General features: G+C 40.8%; 1 protein-coding gene across 3 annotated transcripts in view; it reads right to left on the bottom strand.

Annotated features, from left to right (window-relative positions):
• EIF2B3 (eukaryotic translation initiation factor 2B subunit gamma) overlaps positions 1-19,055 on the bottom strand; it is a 98,544-nt gene that overhangs the window by 13,830 nt on the left and 65,659 nt on the right. For all 3 annotated transcript variants that reach the window (XM_071750298.1, XM_071750300.1, XM_071750299.1), the window contains 4 exons: positions 17,097-17,227; positions 16,254-16,447; positions 12,027-12,104; positions 11,173-11,321 (listed from right to left, as the gene is read on the bottom strand). In XM_071750298.1, the coding sequence (XP_071606399.1) occupies positions 11,173-11,321; positions 12,027-12,104; positions 16,254-16,447; positions 17,097-17,227 (552 nt within the window). The remainder of the gene's footprint in view (positions 1-11,172; positions 11,322-12,026; positions 12,105-16,253; positions 16,448-17,096; positions 17,228-19,055) is intronic.

Genomic DNA, 19,055 nt, shown 5'->3' with positions numbered 1-19,055 from the left:
TCTTGAGTTCAGGCTGAAGAATACTGGATGTGTGTTCAGAGTCTACTTTGAGATAGTTTTTCAACTCCCGGAGAAAGAATTGCATTGCAACCCAGAAAGTGCTGATGACATTAACATCAAAGATAAGGGAGGTTCCTGCCAAACCATTTGTTGGGAGGGACAGGCCAGGGAACCAAGATGAACTTGTCTGTGCCAGGTGCTCACAAACCAAACCTTTCCCTGTGCCAGGGTAAAACAAAACCCAAGAACTCCGCCACCCCAGGAGTTTCTTAAAACTTACAAAGCCAACCAACTGCAGAAGTTTTAAAACCATACTCAATGCTCAGATTACCCCAATCACACAAACCAGCAGCAAATCCGGCTTTTATTGCTCAAGTGGAACAAAACTTCAAGAGATAAAAACACAATTTGTGGGTGTTCCCTTCACCCGCTGACAGATGTAACACAGCCATTTTGAAACCACTTGTAAATGCCTTTTTTTTTTTAAAAAAAAAAAGTATGTTATAAAGCCTGCCAAGAGAAGTATTTTGTATGTTTATTTAATTTTTACTATTTTTTTTTTTAAGTTGAAGGGCAAGGAATAAACTTCTATTCTCTCTTACAGATTAAATATCACATCTCAGGGCACTCTGCTGTATTCCCCTTGGCTGAACAGCCATGGTGGTTTCTTGCTTAACAATTAGGTGCTATTAGTCCTCAGAGGTGCTCCGGCAGCATCCAGCTTTGTCGACACTGTTGTGTGTGCGCATATGCACACATCTGATGTACTGCTTTATAACACAAACCATATTTTTTTTTTCTGAAAATGTAGTATATTTTTAAACTTTTCAGCACGGTGAAAACAGATATCTCCTGACCTTAAAATCCAAAGAGCATGTTCAAACCCACAAGAGGAACTAATTTGGGGCATTTGATTTATGGCTGAAATTTCAATTTGAATTTGTTTTAAGTGCAATCACAAACTGAAAGTCTGGCAGCTGGGTGATTTTCAGAAAATAAATAAAAATGTTCAGTGTGTGTCTGCATTCTAGAGAGAGCATTTTACAAGCCCAGTCCTGTAGTGGGAACAGATGTAGCTAAGACATTAATTTGTTACACAGGTACAATGTGCAAATGGAAGCATACGAGAGAGAGTGTGCATGTACGTCTGTGTCTGTGCATGCGTACATGTGTGTATATTATGTGCCTGTATCTGAGAGACAGAGAGGCTGACTTTGGGGTGGTTTTTTTTTGAAAGTGAGAGAACAAGAGCAAAAGGAGTAGTGGCCAAGGAGGCATGGGGGGATTACAAGGATTTAGGTCTTTAAACTGCAGACCACCTAACAAGATCACTCTGAAATGCCACTAATTTCAGTTAAGGCCACAGACCTCCCTTCCTCTGCCCTCCCTCTCTTCCCCATTGTAAACAACTAATCCCAGCAGAAAACAACAGAGAGCAAAATGTACACACATTCTGCAACATTCCAGGTCCTTCTTTATCTTTTATTTATTTTTCTAAAAGGTCAGCCTATGTATGGAGGGAGGGGGGAGGGGAAGAAAGCCAAAAAACCTCAAGTCCATCTCTTGTGTGGGCTTGAAGGAAGCTGGGAGAAAGCAAAGTCCAAGAGCATACAATATGGAGCTTTTATAGCACAGCAATTCCTGGACTCAGCTTACTTTCTCCTCCCTCTATTTGTGGCAAAGTCACATAGCTTTAAACCAAAGGACAGGGTGGTCGATTACATCTGAAAGAAATGTAAAGAATCGAGAAAGAATTCCATCTCCTGTCGAAATTATAAATAAGGAAGTATTAGCTCCAGAGACAGGCTGATTTACGCAGCCCTGGAACTGCTGACTTTCAGACCGAGTATCAGTCCATAAATCAAACTCTTAAATCAAGTGTGTCAATCGCTGCAGCACTGTGATACTTACGAAAAGCAAGGCACCTACCACTGAAAGCAGGAAGATTGCCAGAGGACTGAGGTGCCGTACCCTTCTTAATTTTCTAAAGTGTAAATCTGAGATCAAACATCCTTTGGGGGAACGGGAAATCAAAATACGCAGTGCTCAGCACACCGGGAGCAGACTGCAGGAGTCTAAGACACAACCCCCTAATTACAGGCTACCCACTGATTATTTAGGACTCTGTGATTAAAGTGATGAACGCTCCTGGGAGAAAGGGGCTTAAGTAACTGAGGTCAAGACCTCAACTGCAGACCTAGTTGTGCAAGCTCAGGAAGGTATGAATGTCACAGGTTTGCCTTACAGCAAATCTCCTGAAATGCCAATGGAAGCTATCCAGGTCTGCTAGTTTAATCCAATTGTGCCAAAACCCAGACATAATCTCTGTTGGGCAGCAAAGCAAATGAGGTGTCTAAAATTCAATGCTTAAAACTATACACTTACGAGGAAGAGCCTGGAGCAGAAAGCTTAGGACAGCCTTTTGGTAATGCTCTGCCATGCCAAGATGTCAGGTCTCTTGCTCCTCCAGAGAAGCTCCAAAATGGAGAGAATGATTCAGGAGTTAAAAGCAAAGGGTGACGTGCCTCAGCAGCTACTTTGCTGACTGAGGGGTAACAGCTGTGGATTCCCCTGGGAGGAACATCCCATTCTGCCCTGACCAGGAAGATAACAGCCACATCAGGCACCGTAATAACGCTGAGAGGTGGCAAGGAGACAGGTAGAGATCTAAAACCTACCAGCAACCCCTCAAGGAATCCCCCGTTACCCAGTGAGTTGGTGGCTGGAACATACAGGGATGAGGCACACAGACCAGGGGCAAACAGGGAAGAGGGAAAAAACCTACCAGGAAACTTGAGAATCAGCAGTGTTGCCTTCACCAACACAAACTCATTACACACTAACACATTTTTACCCCTGCATGCTTTTACACACTAACAAGCAGGGTACTGCGAGTTTCACGTTATACACACAAGTAAATACCAAACACTACAATAGATGCCAGTAGTACATGCTATAGTTTATAGATACATTTCAAAGCAAGCATTCTTAAGTGAATCTGGGCTTTGATCTCCTGTTTTTCCCCTTGGGGGTAACAAAAACATTCTACCAACCCCCCTAAATTCTTAACCCGTCTCTGAGGGTGTTTTTGCTAAGGAACTTGTTTCATGTCTCTTTTCTAGCCAAGCTCATCACTGTGGTATGGCTCCTTTACACTTTTTCCCCACACCCTAAACATTTTGCATTACATATTACATATACTTGCCAGCACTCGTATTTTCCAGTGAAAGTTCAACTGACCTTAAAGGATTGCCTCAAACCTACCTTAATGTGTTTTATTAAGTGAAACTTAGGCTGCTGGGGGAGGTCGCCTGGAAGGTTGTGCCTCACCTCTGAAACTTCAGTTAAATTCAGCTGATCTTGGAACAAACAAATTGGTGGCCCCTTTTACATAACTTCAAGCTCAGTTCTGCACACTTCAGCAAAAGTATGCTGCAAGGACTTTTACACCAGGAAATCCCACATGCAGGAAAACCTCCCTCTGGACTCTACTTTGCAGGAGTGGGAGGGCTACATCCTTTGTGATTTTACACTCAGCTGATGCCTAGGAAAAGCTATGTCTATGTTAAGGTAACAAAGCAGAAAAATTGTATGTTCACTCTCATCTTTGGGTTTTGCCTTACTTGCTCACCAGCTGGCACAGTCAGACTGAGGAGGGTAGCTGGCACATACAGTAGAAAGACTTCCTCTAGGGTTTTCCAAGGGTAATTCTGGGTTGAGAGCTGTAGCCTTCCATAGGTTAAATCAGCCTCCATGTCATATGGGCTAGACTGACAAGGAAAAGGATTTTCTAAATGTCACCTTTACAAAGTAAACCTGGCTTCTTAAGAGACAAGTTGAACTTGGTCTGCCCCATAGTCCCCTTAGTAATGTACAGGCAGGATGATGGCACAGTATGAGCATTTCTCCCTTTCCATGCCTAGCTTAGGGTATATTTGCAAGAGCACTGGAGGCACTAAGGTCCAAAGTCCCACCAAAACCAACAGCAATCAGTTGCTTGTGAAAAATCTTCGCACCCCTCTTCGATTAGACCCATGTGGCTAGCAGGAGGAAGAAGCTTATTTATAGCTCTGCAGTCAGACTTAACTGCAGCCACCTGAAGAAGCAGATGCGCAAAGCGAGAGGAGATGCTTTAAAGTGCCCCTTTTCACAACTGATCTGTGCCTCAAGTTCAGCATTTGATGTACAAGATGTTCAGAAAATTGGGAAGAGCTCCCTGCACTATCAGGGAAACATCTGTATCTGAGATTAAAGACCAGGTGATTTATTTAAGACAGACTGATGTACTAGGAAGCTAGCCAGAAGGAAAGTTTTCTTTCAGGAGCTGCTAGTAATAGCTGTTCAGACATTCACAAGGTAACAGGTACTATATGAGAAATATCCTAAGTACATTAGATATACTAGAATTTTACTTCAGTTGAAAGTAACTGAAAACTAGCCCTGCAAGTAGTTCAACCTCTTTCTGCTCACTGGTTTCCTAGTTTGCCCTCTCTTCTTAAATTTATCTTCCCGAAAAAGCACTCTCTGTCCGCCAGAGGTTGTCTCTGTTCAGTATCTTATATACCATGTGCATTGAATTAAATAGTAGAATGAAAATTATGGTCTCTGACCAAAAAATTTACAGTATAAAACCAAGCAGTGTGACAGAAAGGACAGAATGTAATTGCTACATGATCAAGAGAAACAAGAGCCCTTTTTACAGGCAAAGGCTATACCTAGCTTTCTTCATATATTCATGTTTGTCCATATCATTATATACTTTATACACATAAACACTTTATCTATATATCTAAGCTGAGCACATGCTTTTTCTGAATCAAGTTCTCACTTCCCATGTGCTTTCTGTGACAGCTATTCTAAACTCCTTTCTAAGGCTAGCATAGGGCAGGAGGGCAATTAGTGGTGTGAGACAGTGTCCAGAAGACAACAGCCATTTAGAAAAATAGTTCAAGATACAAAATATTTGGGAACCTCAGCACAAGCAAAGCTTTATTTCCAGCTTTGCAAGGTACGGTGCTGGAAACAACCTCATCTCCTCATTCTTTCTCATGAAGGAAAGTACTGTAAAATATATTTTACAACTTCAACAAATGCTGCCTTGGCAGTAGGATCATTCCTTTGTACTGCCATTATTCCAGGGGAAAAAGGACCACTTATGCTCTGAACCCCTATAAATGCTCGATTTCATCCTGGTTTTAATTAGAACTTTCTTCAAACCGCTGACTGTTTCTACATCAGGTGCTGATTTGGCACTATTGAGGAAACAACCAATAAACTTCACAATCAATCTGCAGTTAGTAGTCAATCCAGCTCGGCTTGCTTGTTGTTTTCTTCCTTTGTACATTTTCTCATAGAAAGTAGCAATAAATTGGAGACATGTGGTAAACTAGAGTAGCCTTTAACCAGTCACACGTGGTCTCTCTCCAGTCCCCTCAATAAGTAACATTACAGCATCTGTGCCATCTACATTCATGCAGGGAGCCAGAACACCTCTAACAAAATCCCATACATAACTTACTCTCTTCATTTGATGGAACAAGGAAGATGCTAGTTTTGGCTGACATAATATTTTGGTGTTCACAAATCTGGGTATTTTAGTTTTTCATACACATTTTTAATCCTTCATATTCTTTCTGCCCAGGGATTCAGAACTCCCCAAGGTTTACCACATCTCCCTGTGGGACTTGTCTAACTCTCCCTCTGTCCTCAATTCATGTCACCCCCCTGCAAGTTTTCGCAACCAGCAGTGCTTGGCGTCATCTCCCTTGCATTCCAAGTTCCTTGATGCTGAAACACTCTGCAGTTTGCTGCCATCATGTGCAGCCTGACCCAAAACATATCTGCTTTTGTTTTTAACCCCTTCCCTTTCCAAAAGGCTACCTTAGTGTGTCATACAGAGAATTTCACCAGTTCTCATTGGGTGGTATGTTTTTATGTAGTTCCAACAACATGCTCTAAGCTTTACTAACACAAGAAGGATACAAGATCATTGTTCAACATTTATGCTCCTGCACACACACACTATAACCCAAGCCTCATCTGCAGTCTCAATCTTCCACTTCCTTACCTGACAGTGCTCATTGCATCAGGCTACCTGGCACCTGCCTGCAGCAAACTCTTTTCTGGAAGGAACCTTCACTTTCTCCCACTGCTATTCTCAGTTTGAGGTGTGTATTAATTAAAAATGGCAACAGTTAGGGAGACTAAACCAAACATTGGAATAGCTTTCCAGCATGGTCAACAGACCTCAAATTGTTCATGATTTTCAAAGAAGCTCCTTCAAAGTCAACAGTTATGGAGCTCAGTGCAGCAGGTGTTGCCTAAAATGCTCTGGCCTGTGCCAGGCAGATGACCAGACATTTATTTTATCTTCTCCTTTGTCCAAAAATTATCATCCCCAATATGCAATTTTTCTGATAAAATTATGTGTGAGACCACTTGAGCTTCCTTGACTACTCTGTGAAGATATGGTACTTCCTAGATGTGGAAGTGAAATCTTGATGTGAATCTTGAGCCATTTGCATCTTGCTAGCACTCCCCCTGATAATCACAGCAGCCTACTTACGATTTCCATAAAAACTTCATTTGAAGCATACTGCTTACTTATATATTCTGAAAAAAAGAAAAGCAAAAAAATCTACTTAGTTTCAGAGACTGAATCTGCCACAGAGCTCTTATGGTAGTGACTACCAACCATCATGTCAAAAAGACCATTTCAAGCATGGTTTAATGTGGACTCAATATTTATCTCAGCTTTTCAGGCTTGGTGCCTCAGCTAGCCTCTAATTAGTCCAAATATCACACTGGGGTTTTTTTGGGGGTATTTTTTTTCTTTTTCACAACTATAGTTCCATCTCTTGAATCTTTCCCAGGGAAACATTCATTTTCTATGACCAAGGAAAAAGGATATACTGCACACAGGACAAAATGGCCAAGTTCCTTTCTGTAAATGTATACACTAAGATAGTTTTACTAACAAACAAGAGATTTTGACTTTTTATCTGCAAGGATGGAACAAAGGATTCAATATGCTTTCCCTGTTAATTTAATTTGTAAAGCTCAGAGCACAAGGTCCCATATGACCAGAACAATTAGACAATTCCTGCTGCCAGAAAGTAACAAAATCAGTAAAACTACAAGGCCAGTAAAAGCAAAAGAAAAGCCAATGTTTGAAAAAAAACCAAACCAAACCCAAAAACAGTCTGCCAAAACAAAAGCCAAAACAGGAACCTGAAGCTGAATTCATCCATCCATAGCTAGGTCTCACTTCAGGGAAGCTAAGTGCACTTGAATGTAGTAAATGAAACAGTTATGATGCTCAGGGCAGCAAAGTTGTGATTCTCTGCAAGCCCCAATGGCAGTAATTTCTATTCTGTGAAGATATCAGGGTGGAGTTACTGTATCAGAGACATGACTTTTCATTTGCAAACAGCACAGTCTACCTAAATAATCAGCTTCAGTCACCCTGCCAGAGTTACAGACTGCTCTTCTGCAAGCCAGTTATAACGAGGAGACTCCTACAACAAAGACACAGGAATCCAGCAACCTTGTTTTATTGCATCACCTCTAATGCAAACAGAACAGAAGGGGCAGCTCTAAGATGTTGTAGACGACTGAGGACATGCACAGTGACTGCAGGAACATTCATATATATACATATATATATATATAAAGTTATATATATAGTGACCTATATTTTCAATTTGATTAGTAGTTTTTCTCCAACTATGTAACTCAGTGAAGTCATTTGTCACTGAGCTCTGGGGAGCCATCCAGAGGGAAACAAGAACCGTTTCCCTGCTGCAGGCTGTCACCTGGGCAGTCAGCATCTCTCAGCACTTGCACTGTTGTATAAATTACATCCCTCCCAGCTTGGTCAAGTATGTCCATCATTCGGCACATATGTAATCTTCACTATTTTATTGTCTCATTGATGGAAGAATTAGCTGCACAGTGGGAAACACATTAAGAAGGGGCTACCAATTATTTTGCCTGTGCTACCAACTTCTTTAATCCCCTGTAATCTCTTCTAAAGGGGGATTCATACCTACTCAAATCACTTCAGAGGAGACATAAATAATATAACAGAAGGCCTATACACGACAGAAAACAAAGAACCCAGCTACTGGTTGCCCAGAGTATCAAACACAGCAGCCACTGCTGGAGAACAGATCATAATTTGCAAACAGTGTGAGATGGCACTGTCCAAGTGAACCCCAGTTCCTGGATGCATTCAGTCGGGAAGGCCATCATCATCTAGGTCATAACCTCTGTTTCTCCAGTAAGGATCCAACCACAGCCTAACAATAGGAACCTAGTTTTGTTCTAAGCACCTTGTGGTGTTCCCATCTGTTCAGAAAGAATCTGTTTATCCATTTCAGAAGCTGGTATCAAATGTACTGAGGCTATTCAAAACCTTTCTCTGGTTTGGAGATGTAATTTGTGGATCTCGAGGCTGCAGGAACCATAGCACAGAATCCTCAATTCACATTACAGGGAAACCATCAAGAGATAAAACTTTTTCTCCTGTTTCTTAGGTTTTTTTGGGTTTTTTTCCCTTATATTGACACAGTGAACTGAAGCTGCTAATCACTTCTGTAACTGAGATGGGGAAAAAAAAACCAAAACAAAGAAAGAGAATGGTAAGATTCAACCCAGAAAAGCTAGAGCTGATGTAAGTGGTAAGGAATTACCAAGGTGATGCCATGTATAATCATGGCTCTTGATAAATGAACTTAGAACATGGAGTAATTTTTGCATTTCATTGCTCTCAATCTCCCAACTTTCAGAAATTATTTACCTGATCTTTGGTTTTTCCCTGGGTTATCAAAACAGCTTTGTCTTTTCTATAAGATGTCCCTTACTGCAGTCTTCTCAGCCGACTGCTTCAGGTTGGTGTAACAGGGAACTGCTGGCAATAGCCTTTAATTACCACTGGCTAGGGAATTAACATAGAAATCCTTTAGTTTGGTGGAGCTGCTCATGTCAGTTTTTACCCACTTCCCAGTGCAGTTCCAGAAATTCCTAATATACAGTACTTTACAATACTGCTGAAATAGGCTTATTTTCCAACATTTGCTATGCAACAAAGAATGAATTAGATCTGTTAAGGCACTTTATTATGTTTATTTTGACCCGTATCAGACAACATATACTGACTTTCTGATGAAAGTCCAAGATGTTTTCTGAAGTCAGTGATTAGATAAAGCCTGAGTTATTTTAGAGACACCTGGGAGGAGATGTTTGTAAAGAGAAGTTGCCCACTGTGGGCAGCTTAAAGCAAAACCACACATAATTTATCCACCTGCTGCAAACAGATCCATCAATGTGCATTAGAATCAATAGCATTTTGACAAAAATCTATCATATGTAATAAAAATCATGAAAGGGCATCAAAATACATAGCAATTCTTCACTAAGTTAAAAGCAAGACTTCTTTCAACAAAACTCAGCAGCTAGAACATTTGTATCTCACTGCCTGTGTATGCATGACTTCATACCTCTCTAATCTTAAGACTTACCATGAGGCAATAATACTTTATAAGCTCAGGTCTGTGCAGACCTACACAATATAAAGTATAATATGCTTTGAAATAAAGCTCCACAGTCTATAATCGTAATTCTGGCTGGAGAGGAATAATTATAAATTTGACTCCAGTGCACCAAGGTGCAGTAACCATAGAGCAGCTAAAGAAGGTTGTAAACCCCTGGTACGATGAGGATTTTTCAGTCAATGGAGGCAACACTGTTTTCACTGAGACTGAGCCTGACACTGTTGTCCTGAAATTCAAAAAATGTTACCCCAAAATTAGTTTTTCCCTCTTAAGAAAATAATGTATCACCATCTTTATGATGCTTATGGTATTTTGTGGAATGCTTAAGATAATGACTCTGAGCTTGATTTGGGATTTAGAGGAGAATGTTACTATATACCAGCACAGACAAACATACAAGCTGATCTGGGACTCTTCATAAAAATATCACTATTTATATACTTAGTTGCCTCTGTGATTTAACAGTAGAGATGCTCACCTCACACAGAAAGCCATACCATTATAACTGTGGCATCAATTCATTAATCAAAATGACAGATGGTCCCTTGATCAAATGGCAGAGGTTCCAGTACTTCCTATGACAGCAGTGCTTGTGACACAGCCATACTGGATCCCTTTGCAATTGAAATGGAAACCAGCTATTTTCTATACTCAAAGGAATTCTGATTTATGATGTGCTTGAAATTACTGTGGATTTCTATTAAAGACTAACACTTGGCAGTAAGGTACCATACTTACCTGTAATTTGCTTACGTAACAGTAGTATCCTCCATAGACCCCACATCCTTTGGGGTTTTTTGTTTTTCAGCTATGCAACTTTCAGAGCCAGCTTGGCATTTTTTAAGAGTTTGGCCTTTTTCCTGAGGCCCTAGGCAAACCTCAAGCCATGAAGGAGCAGGGAATTTATATAGGCCTGCACAGACTCAATCAGCAGTTTCCTTTCCACTGACATCCACAGGAAGCAAGCATGTATGGAAAGATGGGGGCATGCAGACATCAACAGTTATGGATAGGCCACTTTTCCCACATTTGGAAGTGAACAGCTCAAGGCTACCTATTTAGTTAGGGTCTTCAACGCCTGGGAAACCTTTACTGACTGGCTGATTTTCTCTTTGAAAAATTTATTAATTTATTCTATTACTCAGCATATGCAATGGTGAAGTAAAGCTGCAAGATGACAAAAAAGGGCTAAAGAAAATTACATTTTAGGTGATAACATTTCTAGCTGGTAAGTGTACCACTTTAAAATGCACTTCATACCTCAAATATTTTAGGTATAATCACAGACCCAGCCACTACAATAAAGCTTGGAAGGACGACATACAAGCTTATACGGACTCGTATATCCACTTAACTTACTTACCCATTCTGAAGATATGATCTCCTTTGAAAAGAAGGAATTTATGCTCCAAGACTGCATCCCTCTTTTTAGTTCATTTCACTAATGCATTTCTAGTCTGTATCTAGACTTATTTCTGACTCAGTCTTTAGAAACACACCCCCTTGTATCAACTGTTCCAGCTGAGGATTGCTTACAGGATACAAATTACTGATTCAGAATCTATCCAGAAAAAGAAACTGCAAATGTAGGGGATCAAGACACAAAGAGGTGACATACCCTTCCTCAATTGTAACAGAATTCATGATGATGCAGTTTGTTATCTTAACTCTGTCTTTTATGGTACACATGTTGCCAATGATGGAGTGTTTAATGGATGTCTTCTCCCCTACTTGCGTGGCTGACCCAATGATGCTGTCTGATCCAACCTAGGGAAGAACAGAAGTTGACAAAAGTACCTGGAACTCTCTGATATGTAATCTCTGTACATGTGTTCCAAACAGCACATTTCATGGATTCATCAACAAAGCGTACCCTGTTCTACCCTTAGGGACACTTGACAGAGCAAAGAGCTAAAAATCTGGGGCAGAGTTGCACAGCCTTCCTAAGTCCTAGCCCTAGGTTCCTAGGACTAGGTCCACTAGTTTGGTAAAACTACATGAGCTGGTCTCTCTCTGTAGATCTTATGCAGTAAGGTAAGCACAGTAAGAATAGTTCTGCTGGTAGTCATGGTTTCACTAGGGTTTGCCTGGTGAGGCCTGTGAAAGGAGGCTTGAAGCCGGTATTCAACCAAAGTGCTTTAGCAAGAAGCAAAACTAAAATACTGAGCCCCTTCTGAGTCTGGTGTCCTTTGGGAGGCAAACTGCTCACTTATCATGAACTGCCATTAGGGAACAAGAGACTGTAGTGTCTGGGTAAGGTAGCATTTTTACCAAAAGACAGAGACTAAGAGGCAGAAATGTGTGGGTGAGCCCATGAGGAGACTCTTGTCTGTATCACCTATATTGTAATTCCATATTTCAGAACTCAACTTCCCTACCATCAGCAGAACTGAATTTTAGGAAGCAGTTTTTGGAAGCAAATGGCATGCAGACTGTATTGAAAGAGCTGAGATGGGAAAAGGGAACACTTACCATGCCTCTGTCAGTGATCTGTGCAGACCCATGAACCAGTGGCTCTTCCAGACCCAGGTTAAGCAAAAGCTTGGCAACCTGGATGGAAAAAACAATATCACAAGTTAACATAACAGTGCTATACGTGCACTTTACATAAACATCTGAAAGATGCCTTTAGTTTCCATTGAAGCTATGCACCTATCATAAACATTTTACTTATTGGAAAACATAGGCTAAAATATGTCTGATTTATCATCTCCCCCTTGTGTAAAGGAGACAGGTACCCTTCCATTGCAGTGCACTGTGTGTCTCCTCTCAACTCAGCTTCCCACCTGTAAAGAAGCAATGGATCATCATCAGCAACCAGGCTGGCTCCAGCAGAACACAGTGGCATCTTGTATGTTACTACAATGTCCAGCATCTGCCATTTCAAGTGCAGCTCAACATGTTTTACCCCATTCAGTAATGCAAGACAGGGGAGCAAGTAGTATCAAATATAAAACTGGTGTAAAAAGATGGCTATGTTCAGCCCCCTCAATAAGGCAGCAGGCTGAGGATACAGGCAACAAAAAAGTGTTTAAGATGTTGAAGGAGACAGAAACCTAAGTTGATCAAGTGGCTATTCCAGCTGGTAGAAGGCTGCAAAAGAAAAGGCCCTTGACAGAGAGAAGGCATGTGTTAGATAAGCAGACCAAGCAGTGATGGAAATAGAGAGAGACATGGTCTGTTAGGTAGCCAAGATCAAATCCATGGAGAGCAATTCTGAACCTGCTCCTGAAAAGAAAAAGGAGCCAGTGTTGTAGGAGGTTGGGATATCACTCCATCATTCCTCCATTTCAAGGGGAAAGAGGCAGCCTGAGGCATTCTGAAACTGCTGGCATCAGGCTTGGGGCCAAGGTCACACACTACAGAAGAGGCAATGACAGCATGGATGGGGATTACAGAGGAGGTGGGAGTCTTGCAGCAACACACAGATGTGGGTTTGTACAGAGCTAAATGCAGCAGTGATGCAATCTATGATGCATCTTGGAAGGACAGCAGTGGTGGTCAAAGAAACACAGGAGATACAGAAGGTGGCAAAGTGATCCATGAGTGCTGTGTCATGGCCAATCAATCATGTGCCTGAGTGAGAGGCAGCCTGCACCAGGCTGGTGTGGGGCCCCACAGATGCTGTTTAGCCAGCGAGGATTCGTACAATGAGTGTCCATCTGGGATGTCAACTGGAGTCTCAGCACAGATCTGGTGTAACTGGGTTAGCCTGGGGGAAGGAAACAGCACTCAAAGTCTCTCTTTTCTCTACTCAGGCACCTATTTTTACAGCACTCTTAGGAAAGTTTATCTTTGAGATCTCTATTGCTGTGTTAAATTTGGCTGAGAGTTGCCAGCAATTTCCAAAGCTGCTATGAAGGAGCTGCCATACAGTATGATTGTGTAAAACAACTTCCTTAGAAAGATGGGATAACAAGAGCTGATGGCTAGGGAGTGAACCTCAAGAAACAGATCCCACAGATCTGAAGAAGTTGGGATCAGATCAGAAAAAAATATCTCAAGATCTCAAATGAGATGATACTTGCAGGAAATTGTTTGGATATTCATAATGTGACCAGCCCGTTTCCCTTCCAGCATGCAAGGATAGGTAAATAGTGCTGTTTTTCATATGATAAGAATTTTCACAGTTGATACTTCATTCAGATGAGTGAGATGAGCTCACACCTCTGAACTATCATTTCAGGCTCCCTGTTGTCTCCAGTAGACATTTGCACATCTGTAGGTCTTTACATCTTGAAGATGGTCCTTCCCACTAGACCTGTGTTTTCTTTGCTTTTTAAAAAACAGAAGTAGGCTAGATCCTTCAGTTCAAGTTGCAGGCATTACAGAAAACCTCCAGCTTTAGCAGCACACCACAAATTAGGCCAATCTACCTGGATGATGCTGGCTTGGTGTAAGGATGTTGCCCTCACCTGACACAAAGCTGGGCAGCTACAAAAGATACATCCAAGAGAGGAACACACACCAAAACATACCTACAGCATAGGTTGGAAAGAATCCTATTATCCAGTGTTGCTGTGGGAAGGGAAAGAAACCAGGAGAGGCTCTTGCCCTCCTCAGTGGAAAGGTGCTGTGGTGAAATAAATAAAGGATTTTACTGGCCAGAACAAAACTCTTATTAGAATCAGTCACTGGTGGTGCAGCCTGAGGGGTGACCCAGGAACACTACCAGCTAAGGCATTTTGCTCTGAAAAGGAAGGTTAGATAGGGGGCAGGAGTCAGAGGGAGTGCCTGGGTCAGGGGAAGGTTTAAGATATGTTTGGATTTAATTCATCTTACAAAGAAACTATTTCCTGCTATTGAAGATAACTCCCTTCTGAACCCACCTGCCCACACACAGGCAGCAAACATCCAGAAAACCAGCTGGAAGTGAAATGATGTGAGTAAAGTGTTTCTTCACCAGAAGGGCAATGGGTTAGGATGTCATTCCTTCCCATGGCTACTGGACTGGATTGCTACTGGTCCATCAGTCTGTACCCTTGGACAGCAAAGTTACAAGTGCTGGCTTTGCAGCCAGAGAATCAGAATCTCATCTGTGAATCTGCTCTTACCAAGGTAAGAGCAAACAAGACACCTAAAGTCTTCCTTAGAGACCGACAAAACCGGCTTAAAAAAGCAGATAAAATTAAATGTGTATCTTTTATGAGGATTAGCAAAAGAAACAAAATGCAGTGGCACTGAAAAAAGTATCTCCTTTCTCACAACCCCTCATTAAGCTCCATTTTATGTTTTACATCCACATAGTTTCCTTAGAAATTTTACCATTCTGGAAAAGTTTAAAATTCAAAGAAAACCTTTCCAACGTTGAAGGCCCCAGTGTGATTTCAAAACACCAATTCTATGTACCACCCAGGAGCAAACACATTTCCTGAACTGACCAAAATGTAGAACGTTTAGGTTTAAAAAAAAGAAGGAAAAAAAAAAACAACAAAAAACAACGAAGAAAACCAACACAAAAAACCCACATGGAGTCTGACTGGCTCAACTCAATAACTTTTTACTGAAGCGGCTGCTGCCAAATGTACACGCACACTTCCCCTAGCAAGCGGTGTTCTCCTTTAACCCTTTGGGCACATCTCTTCCTGATATTCTTGGGGAAAATACTCCCTTTCTGACAGCTGTGCTGCCTCCCTCCTCTCTTCCTCATGTCTCTAACTCTAAAATGAACCACTTTTTTGCTGTGCTCCACTACAAGCACCAAGGAGAAAATGCTGCAGTGTGTGAACTCACTCTGCCATGCTGCAGTTTTAATTTGCATAAATTAATCCATTCATTTTAGTAAAAAGAAATCAACTCAATCTGAAAGGCAATGATCACTTCCAGGATTTCCAATACAATTTTATTACTGTTCCAGCCCCACTTATAGAAATCTTGAGTACTTCCCCACTGCACTCCCATCAGTCTTTCAAAACTAGAGGAAACTGTTCACTACTGATAGCACAAAGCTCACTCCTAGCAGAACAATGAGAGAACTCGTAAATTGCATCATCCATTGTAGTAAAGAACACCTCAAAATCCAAAACATTTTAAAAGCTTTTAATCATCAGCAAGCTAGCTGATTTTAGCTAGCTAGTTATCTAGTACAGGAGTTCTCTAATCTTCCCTTATGATCTTTTATTTTATGAATTCTCAGTAGTGTGAAAGTGAAAACTGCAAAAAATCAACATTTCACCTCTGTGTTTAGCTGGAGTGCCACTGTAGTGAAACATGTTAATAAAATATTTTTTTTTCATAATGGAAAACATTATGGGTAGTTTAAGTCTTCCTGCAAATCATTAACAACCTTTGTCATCATCACTCAGATAAACATCTGCTAGCAGAGTCCACTCAGAACTGATCTTGCCTTTAGGATATGGAGGACGTTGATTAGATGAGCTACCAAAGCAACTTCCAGATTATTTTCCACATTTCTTGGCTCTTTGGCAGCAAGCCTTGCCACCCCCAAAACTCAGAAGAGCGTGTGGGGGCGTGGTTTTTCTTACCTGAATCAAAAGCTATAGAGTAAATTAGCGACAGAACTGTTTCCTGGCCTCATGTCCCTATCCAGCAAACAGGAGGGTGATGTGCCTAGATAACATGGCACAGGTTCAATTCTCACACACTCCTCAGCTGCACCACAGGGAGCCACTCCTGGAGGCTAAAATGTCCCATAAACTGCTGCTGTATTCCCACGTGGCAGTTCTGTATTTGCCTCACCTGTCGGTTGGCTTCAATGTACAACCCCAGAGTATTCACTCGGTAGCACAGCCCCTCTTTCATTATATGGACGTAGCAGCGCACTTTGCCTTCATGGAGAGTCTCATTCATATCTCCTCTATGATCATTCCAACACAAGTTATCTGAAGCAGGTTTCAGCAAGCTATTATCTTCCTTTATGAAACTATAAATGTCTGGAGAACACACACATGCATGAAGTTAGACAGGATTTAATGAAATACTTTCTGAAGAGGAATACTATTAAAATACTGTTGGGGAAGGGAAATCTTTGCCGCACATCATCTGAATGGATACATACTTAGCAGTCATTAACAGATTTTATCATGTGTAGTGAGTAAGTGCTTCTTTTTATTCTGCAGGTGGGAATCAAGGGATCAGGACAGATGCAATGTTTTGCCCAAGGTCACCCAGGGAGACAATGGAAATGCTAAAACTAAATTCCAAGACATACTGTCCAGTTCCCAGCGCAGGGTGGTTAAGGTTTAGTCTGTTCCCTAAGAAATTTTACGAACTTCCTCCTAAAGCTGCATTTTCAAAAGTGCACTTGCCTATACTGTACCCCAGAAGAAAAAATACAGAGCACCTAGTTGATTGGCTTTTGATTTAAACCAGAATAAGGGAGGACAAAAATATTTATGTGTGACACCATACCATTTGAAAAAGACACCTACTATAATCTTTGCTATCATGAAATATAAGAGGAAAAAACTCACAACAAATCCCCCCACTAGTGTTTCAGGCTAATTCTGTACTCTACACAGTAATTCAGCTGTAGCATATGGCCTTTAAAATCTCTGTCAAATCCTGGATACTCTTACTGACCTAAGGATGTTTGTTCTTTTTTCTTTTGGTCCTCTTCTTTGTTGTCTAGGCCTTGGTGCAATGAGGTAGGAGAAGAGAACTGTTTCCTAACCAGATGTGGAATCAGTTCACTCCGGAGAGACGTGATTGTCCTGGGGAAGGAGACACACATAGTGAAGTCCACAAATGCTAAAACTTGCATTCCTGCATTTTCTTTGCATAACATTATCAGACACTTTGCACATTTTTCTTGAGGAAGAATCAAAATGCCAGGTACTCCAAGACATCTGGCACTAAGACAATGCCCACTAGTCATGTTCTTTCTTTAAAATAATAATTAAATATAAAGTAAGATTCAAAACAAGGAAAAAGCTTCATCTTCAGAATTAATGCCCCTATATTTTAACAGAGTTACCTCTAATATGGCATCACCCTGCAATTCATGCTTGTGTGCAGATGAAATGCAGGAAGTACTGCCATTGTAATGTCAACAACTGAAATCTACTTTATTCTGCTTTAAAAATTGTGTCAACTAAAAGGAAGAGAGAGAATAAAGTACCTCTGGAAGAAAACACAATGCAGCTACCTTCTGTTGAGATAAAATATGGAAATACTCTAGGATATATGAAATATCAGATCCTTAGATGAAAATATTTCTTTTGCAGACATTAATGATGTCCTCCTGCTCACATGAAACATCAAAGACATTTTAAAGACTCAGTCCCTTAACCATGGGAAAACAGCATATTTTAACAAATTTAGGTCCCATGCTCTGTAGGTGTCCTGATCTAAAGCACATCAGTGAGCAGAAAGCTTCCAAAGGCATCAGCTGGCAATGCACCCATCTTCCCAGATCCCAATTATGTTCTTTTTGACACTCCAATAGTAGGAGGCAGAGAAATCACATGAGGGGTTTGTGATAAAGCAGGGACTTGAATCCATGCCATCACGGCTTAAACAAGAACTCTGATAACTAGACTATCTTTCCTCTTGAATTCATTTATACATTACAATGAATCAAGAAAAAAACCCTTCCCAACTGCCAAATATCAATGTAAGAAGTCTACTGCAGAATAGGATTATAACCCTGGCAATTTAATTTTGACTATTAAAAGATAATTTTATTTTCAATTAAGTATTTGGAAAAAAACCCCAAATCAATAGTTTTTACAGTTGGAATGCATGAAATGCAGTCTTGAGAGAGTATTATTGTTGTTGTTTCATTATTTTAACAATCTGCATTTAGTTACTGAATTGTGGATGATTTAAAGTAGTGCTTGGGAAAATCATGCGGAAAATGAACTCAAACTTGGCATGTATCAGAGGAAGTGCTAAACTTCAGAGGAAGGATTGCGAGAACTAACACAGAGAGCTTGGCTAGAGGAATGCAACAAATGATAATCTGTGAAAAAAAGGAGTTATTTAGAATGCAAGGCAGCAAAACTAGGAACTAACTATAGGTTAAATTAAAACATGAGAATACTAGAATGAGTATCCTGAAAGTAATTTTGGTTGGCAAAATCTTTAGCAAAGGGGGCTCTTAAGCTGTTCAAGCTTTAAGAGACATGCAGCTCATAACATGCCCAGGCTCCTGTTCAGGTCAATGATAGTGAAGCAGACATAAGGACCAAAATAATCTTTCCTGTCTCTAATTTTGATAGGAAGATTCAGATGTGATTGTTCAATCCATTCAATCCATTGAAAAAATACCATATTTTCCTTTTTCTTGAGTCTTCCTTTAGTCTTCAACTGTAGGCTGCCTCACATGCTCCGTCCCGCAGCAGGATGATCTAACCCATCCCAGATCTGAAATGCTGCTTTCATTTTTTTATTACAGGAAAAGCTCTAGTCCTCAGTCTGTCCTCCTTCTTGAAAATAAGATTATAATCACCTTCGGATAGCTGTATTTCAGGAACTAATGAAGCAAAACACTTCATTCTTTAATCACCAAATTTCTCCCTGCTAACCACTTACAGGCGC

This window comes from Heliangelus exortis, chromosome 8 (genome assembly GCF_036169615.1).
Source record: "Heliangelus exortis chromosome 8, bHelExo1.hap1, whole genome shotgun sequence".
NCBI classification, from domain to species: Eukaryota; Metazoa; Chordata; class Aves; order Apodiformes; family Trochilidae; genus Heliangelus; species Heliangelus exortis.
The sequence above is the reverse complement of the archived record's forward strand: the minus strand, read 5'-3'. Positions and strand labels throughout refer to the sequence as shown.